General features: G+C 53.3%; 1 protein-coding gene across 3 annotated transcripts in view; it reads left to right on the plus strand.

Annotated features, from left to right (window-relative positions):
• Positions 1-9,190, plus strand: part of selenoi (selenoprotein I) — a 96,291-nt gene that overhangs the window by 67,280 nt on the left and 19,821 nt on the right. For all 3 annotated transcript variants that reach the window (XM_045695485.1, XM_045695483.1, XM_045695484.1), the window contains 2 exons: positions 543-651; positions 787-835. In XM_045695485.1, the coding sequence (XP_045551441.1) occupies positions 543-651; positions 787-835 (158 nt within the window). The remainder of the gene's footprint in view (positions 1-542; positions 652-786; positions 836-9,190) is intronic.

Genomic DNA, 9,190 nt, shown 5'->3' on the forward strand with positions numbered 1-9,190 from the left:
GTGTTGTGGAGGGTAGTATCCTGTATATGTCCTGGTGACATAGTGTTGTGGAGGGTAGTGTCCTGTATATGTCCTGGTGACATAGTGTTGTGGAGGGTAGTATCCTGTAATTTTCCTGGGGACATAGTGTTGTGGAGGGTAGTATGCTGTATATGTCCTGGTGACATAGTGTTGTGGAGGGTGGTATCCTGTATATGTCCTGGTGACATAGTGTTGTGGAGGGTAGTATCCTGTATATGTCCTGGTGACATAGTGTTGTAGAGGGTAGTAAGTATCCTGTATATGTCCCTGACAAAAAAAATCCAAGTTTGTCTAACTCTAAATCTATATTTTTTTAACAACATGCTGAAAAATGCAGGAGGTCATCTGATCATGGTCTCTTTCTGTGTCTCTTTCTGTGTCTCTTTCTGTGTCTCTTTCTGTGTCTCTTTCTGTGTCTCTTTCTGTCTCTCTTTCTGTGTCTCCCTGTGTCACTCTGTGTCTCTCTGTGTCTCTCTCTGTCTGTCTCTCATCTCTCTTTCTCGCGCTCATCTCTCTCTCAGACCATCTCTATAGTGTACATCTTCACAGCGATGGTTGGCGTGGAGACGTGGTATGAACCAATCTGGTGGAACTTCCACTACCGAGACCTCTTCACTTTCATGATCCTCGGTGAGCTCCCGTTGGTCAGATTACTGCTGTCTGAGCTGGGATTGGACAGTTTCTTGCACCGTGCAGTGTGATTGGTTCTGATGTTATGTAAATTGATGTTGTGTTCTGATTGGTTGTCCGTGGTGTCACCACCAGGTTGTTCGTTCACAGTGACCCTTCCCATGAGCCTCTACAACGTCTTCAAGTAAGTTACAGCTCTTAGCTTACTAACTGTTACCTTCACAGCCTCAACATGTAAACAGTTGTTACTTTAGGTACATTAACTGTTACTTTGTTTTATAGTATCTTCCAACTCTTGGCTTAGTGTTTTGCTCTAATACATTTCACTTTAGTAAACTCCGTTCTCCTTCAGACTCAACATGTCAAGTTGGTTTAGCTACGGTGCGTTAACCTAGCAACCTAATTTAGCTCTCACTTGGATCCCCCGTTAGCTGTTAGTTTAGTTTACTAGGATCCCAGTTAGCTGTTAGTTTAGTTTACTAGGATCCCTGTTAGCTGTTAGTTTAGTTTACTAGGATCCCAGTTAGCTGTTAGTTTAGTTTACTAGGATCCCCGTTAGCTGTTAGTTTAGTTTACTAGGATCCCTGTTAGCTGTTAGTTTAGTTTACTAGGATCCCTGTTAGCTGTTAGTTTAGTTTACTAGGATCCCTGTTAGCTGTTAGTTTAGTTTACTAGGATCCCCGTTAGTTTAGTTTACTAGGATCCCCGTTAGCTGTTAGTTTAGTTTACTAGGATCCCCCGTTAGCTGTTAGTTTAGTTTACTAGGATCCCCGTTAGCTGTTAGTTTAGTTTACTAGGATCCCCGTTAGCTGTTAGTTTAGTTTACTAGGATCCCTGTTAGCTGTTAGTTTAGTTTACTAGGATCCCCGTTAGTTTAGTTTACTAGGATCCCCGTTAGTTTAGTTTACTTGGATCCCCGTTAGCTGTTAGTTTAGTTTACTAGGATCCCCCGTTAGCTGTTAGTTTAGTTTACTAGGATCCCCGTTAGCTGTTAGTTTAGTTTACTAGGATCCCCTGTTAGCTGTTAGTTTAGTTTACTAGGATCCCCCGTTAGCTGTTAGTTTAGTTTACTAGGATCCCCGTTAGCTGTTAGTTTAGTTTACTAGGATCCCCATTAGCTGTTAGTTTAGTTTACAAGGATCCCCGTTAGCTGTTAGTTTAGTTTACTAGGATCCCCGTTATCTAACGTGGTGTCCTAGTAAACTAAACTAACAACTTACTTGATGGTGACAGGGCTTTAGAGGTAACTCTCTCATGTCCCCCTCTCTCTCTCATCTCCGCCTCTCTCTCTCCTCCTCCTCTCTCTCTCATCTCCCCCTCTGTCTCTCTCTCTCTCATCTCCCCCTCTCTCTCTCTCATCTCCCCCTCTCTCTCTCATCTCCCTCTCTCTCTCTCATCTCCCCCTCTCTCTCTCTCATCTCCCCCCTCTCTCTCTCATCTCCCCCTCTCTCTCTCATCTCCCCCTCTCTCTCTCATCTCCCCCTCTCTCTCTCATCTCCCCCCTCTCTCTCGCTCTCTCTCTCTCGCTCTCATCTCCCCCTCTCTCTCTCTCATCTCCCCTCTCTCTCTCATCTCCCCCTCTCTCTCTCTCATCTCCCCTCTCTCTCTCTCATCTCCCCCTCTCTCTCTCTCATCTCCCCCTCTCTCTCTCTCATCTCCCCCTTTCTCTCTCTCATCTCCCCCTCTCTCTATCATCTCCCCCTCTCTCTCGCTCTCCTCCCCTCTCTCTCGCTCTCATCTCCCCTCTCGCTCTCATCTCCCCCTCTCGCTCTCATCTCCCCTCTCGCTCTCATCTCCCCAACTCTCTCTCTCTCGTCTCTCTCTCTCATCTCCCCCTCTCTCTCCCCCTCTCTCTCATCTCCCCCTCTCTCTCTCCCCCTCTCTCTCTCCCCTCTCTCTCTCCCCCTCTCTCTCTCCCCCTCTCTCTCTCTCCCCCCTCTCTCTCTCTCTCCCCCTCTCTCTCTCTCTCCCCTCTCTCTCTCATCTCCACCTCTCTCTCTCATCTCCACCTCTCTCTCTCATCTCCCCCTCTCTCATGTCCCCCTCTCTCTCTTTCTCTCTCTCATGTCCCCCCTCTCTTTCTCTCTCTCATGTCCCCCTCTCTCTCTCTCTCTCTCATGTCCCCCTCTCTCTCTCTCTCTCATGTCCCCCTCTCTCTCTCTCTCTCTCTCATCTCCCCCTCTCTCTCTCTCATCTCCCCCTCTCTCTCTTTCTCTCTCTCATGGCCCCCTCTCTCTCTTTCTCTCTCTCTCATGGCCCCCTCTCTCTCTTTCTCTCCTGTCCCCCTCTCTCTCTCTCTCATGTCCCCCTCTCTCTCTCTCTCATGTCCCCCTCTCTCTCTCTCATGTCCCCCTCTCTCTCTCTCTCTCATGTCCCCCTCTCTCTCTCTCTCTCATGTCCCTCTCTCTCTCATGTCCCTCTCTCTCTCTCTCATGTCCCCCTCTCTCTCTCTCTCTCATGTCCCCCTCTCTCTCTCTCTCTCATGTCCCTCTCTCTCTCTCTCTCTCTCATGTCCCCCTCTCTCTCTCTCTCTCTCATGTCCCTCTCTCTCTCTCTCTCATGTGTCCCTCTCTCTCTCTCTCTCATGTGTCCCTCTCTCTCTCTCTCTCATGTGTCCCTCTCTCTCTCTCTCTCATGTGTCCCTCTCTCTCTCGCTCTCATGTCCCCTCTCTCTCTCTCTCTCTCATGTCCCCCTCTCTCTCTCTCTCTCATCTCCCCCTCTCTCTATCATCTCCCCCTCTCTCTCGCTCTCCTCCCCCTCTCTCTCGCTCTCATCTCCCCCTCTCGCTCTCATCTCCCCCTCTCGCTCTCATCTCCCCAACTCTCTCTCTCTCATGTCTCTCTCTCTCTCATCTCCCCCCTCTCTCTCCCCTCTCTCTCATCTCCCCCTCTCTCTCTCCCCCTCTCTCTCTCCCCCTCTCTCTCTCCCCTCTCTCTCTCCCCCTCTCTCTCTCCCCTCTCTCTCTCATCTCCACCTCTCTCTCTCATCTCCACCTCTCTCTCTCATCTCCCCCTCTCTCATGTCCCCCTCTCTCTCTTTCTCTCTCTCATGTCCCCCTCTCTTTCTCTCTCTCATGTCCCCCTCTCTCTCTCTCTCTCTCTCATGTCCCCCTCTCTCTCTCTCTCCATGTCCCCTCTCTCTCTCTCTCTCTCTCATCTCCCCCTCTCTCTCTCTCATCTCCCCTCTCTCTCTTTCTCTCTCTCATGGCCCCCTCTCTCTCTTTCTCTCTCTCTCATGGCCCCCTCTCTCTCTTTCTCTCATGTCCCCCTCTCTCTCTCTCTCTCATGTCCCCCTCTCTCTCTCTCTCCATGTCCCCCTCTCTCTCTCTCATGTCCCCCCTCTCTCTCTCTCTCTCTGTCCCCCTCTCTCTCTCTCTCTCATGTCCCTCTCTCTCTCTCTCTCATGTCCCTCTCTCTCTCTCTCATGTCCCCCTCTCTCTCTCTCTCTCATGTCCCCCTCTCTCTCTCTCTCTCATGTCCCTCTCTCTCTCTCTCTCATGTCCCCCTCTCTCTCTCTCTCTCTCTCTCATGTCCCTCTCTCTCTCTCCTCTCATGTGTCCCTCTCTCTCTCTCTCTCATGTGTCCCTCTCTCTCTCTCTCTCATGTGTCCCTCTCTCTCTCTCTCCATGTGTCCCTCTCTCTCTCTCTCATGTCCCCCTCTCTCTCTCTCTCTCATGTCCCCCTCTCTCTCTCTCTCTATGTCCCCCTCTCTCTCTCTCTCTCATGTCCCTCTCTCTCTCTCTCTCATGTCCCTCTCTCTCTCTCTCTATGTCCCTCTCTCTCTCTCTCATGTCCCTCTCTCTCTCTCTCTCTCATGTCCCCTCTCTCTCTCTCTCATGTCCCTCTCTCTCTCTCTCATGTCCCCCCTCTCTCTCTCTCTCTCTCTCTCATGTCCCCCTCTCTCTCTCTCATGTCCCCCTCTCTCTCTCTCATGTCCCCCCTCTCTCTCTCTCTCTCTCATGTCCCCCCTCTCTCTCTCTCTCATGTCCCCCTCTCTCTCTCTCTCTCATGTCCCCTCTCTCTCTCTCTCATGTCCCCCTCTCTCTCTCTCTCTCTCATGTCCCCCTCTCTCTCTCTCTCTCATGTCCCCTCTCTCTCTCTCTCTCTCATGTCCCCTCTCTCTCTCTCTCTCATGTCCCCCTCTCTCTCTCTCTCTCCTTGTCCCCCTCTCTCTCTCTCTCTCATGTCCCCCTCTCTCTCTCTCTCTCTCATGTCCCCCCTCTCTCTCTCTCTCTCCTGTCCCCCCTCTCTCTCTCTCTCTCCTGTCCCCCTCTCTCTCTCTCTCTCCCATGTCCCCCTCTCTCTCTCTCTCTCTCCATGTCCCCCCTCTCTCTCTCTCTCTGTCCCCCTCTCTCTCTCTCTCATGTCCCCCTCTCTCTCTCTCATGTCCCCCTCTCTCTCTCTCATGTCCCCCTCTCTCTCTCTCTCATGTCCCCCTCTCTCTCTCTCATATGTCCCCCTCTCTCTCTCATATGTCCCCTCTCTCTCTCATATGTCCCCCTCTCTCTCTCCATGTCCCCCTCTCTCTCTCTCATGTCCCCCTCTCTCTCTCTCATGTCCCCCTCTCTCTCTCATGTCCCCCTCTCTCTCTCTCATGTCCCCCTCTCTCTCTCTCATGTCCCCCTCTCTCTCTCATGTCCCCCTCTCTCTCTCTCATGTCCCCTCTCTCTCTCTCTCTATGTCCCCCTCTCTCTCTCTCTCATGTCCCCCTCTCTCTCTCTCTCTGTCCCCCTCTCTCTCTCTCTCATGTCCCCCTCTCTCTCTCTCTCTCATGTCCCCCTCTCTCTCTCTCTCTCATGTCCCCCTCTCTCTCTCTCTCTCATGTCCCCCCTCTCTCTCTCTCTCTCTCATGTCCCCTCTCTCTCTCTCTCATGTCCCCCTCTCTCTCTCTCTCATCTCCCCCTCTCTCTCGCTCTCTCTCTCTCGCTCTCATCTCCCCCTCTCTCTCTCTCATCTCCCCTCTCTCTCTCATCTCCCCCTCTCTCTCTCTCATCTCCCCTCTCTCTCTCTCATCTCCCCCTCTCTCTCTCTCATCTCCCCCTCTCTCTCTCTCATCTCCCCCTTTCTCTCTCTCATCTCCCCCTCTCTCTATCATCTCCCCTCTCTCTCGCTCTCCTCCCCTCTCTCTCGCTCTCATCTCCCCTCTCGCTCTCATCTCCCCCTCTCGCTCTCATCTCCCCCTCTCGCTCTCATCTCCCAACTCTCTCTCTCTCGTCTCTCTCTCTCTCTCATCTCCCCCCCTCTCTCTCCCCCTCTCTCTCATCTCCCCTCTCTCTCTCCCCTCTCTCTCTCCCCCTCTCTCTCTCTCTCTCTCCCTCTCTCTCTCCCCTCTCTCTCTCTCTCCCCTCTCTCTCTCATCTCCACCTCTCTCTCTCATCTCCACCTCTCTCTCTCATCTCCCCTCTCTCATGTCCCCCTCTCTCTCTTTCTCTCTCTCATGTCCCCCTCTCTTTCTCTCTCTCATGTCCCCCTCTCTCTCTCTCTCTCTCTCATGTCCCCCTCTCTCTCTCTCTCTCATGTCCCCCTCTCTCTCTCTCTCTCTCTCATCTCCCCCTCTCTCTCTCTCATCTCCCCTCTCTCTCTTTCTCTCTCTCTATGGCCCCCCCTCTCTCTCTTTCTCTCTCTCTCATGGCCCCCTCTCTCTCTCTCTCATGTCCCCCTCTCTCTCTCTCTCTCATGTGTCCCTCTCTCTCTCGCTCTCATGTCCCCCTCTCTCTCTCTCTCTCATGTCCCCCTCTCTCTCTCTCTCTCATGTCCCCCTCTCTCTCTCTCTCTCATCTCCCCCTCTCTCTCTCTCATCTCCCCCTCTCTCTCTTTCTCTCTCTCATGGCCCCCTCTCTCTCTTTCTCTCTCTCTCATGGCCCCCTCTCTCTCTTTCTCTCATGTCCCCCTCTCTCTCTCTCTCTCATGTGTCCCTCTCTCTCTCGCTCTCATGTCCCCCTCTCTCTCTCTCTCTCATGTCCCCCTCTCTCTCTCTCTCTCATCTCCCCTCTCTCTATCATCTCCCCTCTCTCTCGCTCTCCTCCCCCTCTCTCTCGCTCTCATCTCCCCCTCTCGCTCTCATCTCCCCCTCTCGCTCTCATCTCCCCAACTCTCTCTCTCTCCATGTCTCTCTCTCTCTCATCTCCCCCTCTCTCTCCCCTCTCTCTCATCTCCCCCCTCTCTCTCTCCCCTCTCTCTCTCCCCTCTCTCTCTCCCCCTCTCTCTCTCCCCCTCTCTCTCTCCCCCTCTCTCTCTCCCCTCTCTCTCTCCCCTCTCTCTCTCATCTCCCCCTCTCTCTCTCATCTCCCCCTCTCTCTCTCATCTCCCCTCTCTCTCTCATCTCCCCCTCTCTCTCGCTCTCTCTCTCTCGCTCTCATCTCCCCTCTCTCTCTCTCATCTCCCCCTCTCTCTCTCATCTCCCCTCTCTCTCTCATCTCCCCTCTCTCTCTCTCATCTCCCCCTCTCTCTCTCTCATCTCCCCTCTCTCTCTCTCATCTCCCCTTTCTCTCTCTCATCTCCCCCCTCTCTCTATCATCTCCCCCTCTCTCTCGCTCTCCTCCCCCTCTCTCTCGCTCTCATCTCCTCTCGCTCTCATATCTCCCCTCTCGCTCTCATCTCCCCTCTCGCTCTCATCTCCCTCAACTCTCTCTCTCTCGTCTCTCATGTCCCTCTCTCTCTCTCTCATGTCCCCCTCTCTCTCTCTCTCTCTCTTCATGTCCCTCTCTCTCTCTCTCTCATGTGTCCCTCTCTCTCTCTCTCTCATGTGTCCCTCTCTCTCTCTCTCTCATGTGTCCCTCTCTCTCTCTCTCTCATGTCCCTCTCTCTCTCTCTCTCATGTGTCCCTCTCTCTCTCTCTCATGTCCCCCTCTCTCTCTCTCTCTCATGTCCCCCTCTCTCTCTCTCTCTCTGTCCCCCTCTCTCTCTCTCTCTCATGTCCCTCTCTCTCTCTCTCTCTCATGTCCCTCTCTCTCTCTCTCATGTCCCTCTCTCTCTCTCTCATGTCCCCCTCTCTCTCTCTCTCTCTCTCTCATGTCCCCCTCTCTCTCTCTCATGTCCCCCTCTCTCTCTCTCATGTCCCCCTCTCTCTCTCTCTCTCTCTCATGTCCCCCCTCTCTCTCTCTCTCTCTCATGTCCCCCTCTCTCTCTCTCTCTCTCATGTCCCCCCTCTCTCTCTCTCTCATGTCCCCCTCTCTCTCTCTCTCATGTCCCCCTCTCTCTCTCTCTCATGTCCCCCTCTCTCTCTCTCTCTCATGTCCCCCTCTCTCTCTCTCTCTCTCTCATGTCCCCCCTCTCTCTCTCTCTCTCTCATGTCCCCCTCTCTCTCTCTCTCTCATGTCCCCCTCTCTCTCTCTCTCATGTCCCCCTCTCTCTCTCTCTCTCATGTCCCCCTCTCTCTCTCTCTCTCTCATGTCCCCCTCTCTCTCTCTCTCTCTCATGTCCCCCTCTCTCTCTCTCTCTCTCATGTCCCCCTCTCTCTCTCTCTCTCTCATGTCCCCTCTCTCTCTCTCTCTCTCCATGTCCCCCTCTCTCTCTCTCTCATGTCCCCCTCTCTCTCTCTCATGTCCCCCCTCTCTCTCTCTCTCATGTCCCCTCTCTCTCTCATGTCCCCTTCTCTCCTTATGTCCCCCCTCTCTCTCATATGTCCCCCTCTCTCTCTCATATGTCCCCCTCTCTCTCTCATATGTCCCCCTCTCTCTCTCATGTCCCCTCTCTCTCTCTCATGTCCCCTCTCTCTCTCTCATGTCCCCCTCTCTCTCTCTCATGTCCCCCTCTCTCTCTCTCATGTCCCCCTCTCTCTCTCTCATGTCCCCCTCTCTCTCTCTCATGTCCCCCTCTCTCTCTCTCTCTCATGTCCCCCTCTCTCTCTCTCTCTCATGTCCCCTCTCTCTCTCTCTCTCTCATGTCCCCCTCTCTCTCTCTCTCATGTCCCCCCTCTCTCTCTCTCTCTCATGTCCCCCTCTCTCTCTCTCTCTCTGTCCCCTCTCTCTCTCTCTCTCTCATGTCCCCCTCTCTCTCTCTCTCTCATGTCCCCCTCTCTCTCTCTCTCTCATGTCCACCTCTCTCTCTCTCATGTCCACCTCTCTCTCTCATGTCCACCTCTCTCTCTCATCTCCACCTCTCTCTCTCATCTCCCCCTCTCTCATGTCCCCCTCTCTCTTTCTCTCTCATCTCCCCCTCTCTCATGTCCCCCTCTCTCTTTCTCTCTCTATGTCCCCCTCTCTCTCTCTCTCTCTCTCTCTCATGTCCCCCCCTCTCTCTCTTATCTCCCCCTCTCTCATGTCCCCCCTCTCTCTCTCTCTCTCTCTCTCTCTCATGTCCCCCTCTCTCTCTCTCTCTCTCTCATGTCTCTCTCTCTCTCTCTCTCTCTCTCTCTCTCTCTCTCTCTCGCTCTCTCATGCCCCCTCTCTCTCTCGCTCTCTCATGTCCCCTCTCTCTCGGCTCTCTCATGTCCCCCTCTCTCGCTCTCATGTCCCCCTCTCTCTCTCATCTCCCTCTCTCTCTCATCTCTCCCTCTCTCTCTCATCTCCCCTCTCTCTCTCTCATCTCCCCCTCTCTC

Source organism: Salmo salar, chromosome ssa15 (genome assembly GCF_905237065.1).
Source record: "Salmo salar chromosome ssa15, Ssal_v3.1, whole genome shotgun sequence".
Taxonomy (NCBI): domain Eukaryota; kingdom Metazoa; phylum Chordata; class Actinopteri; order Salmoniformes; family Salmonidae; genus Salmo; species Salmo salar.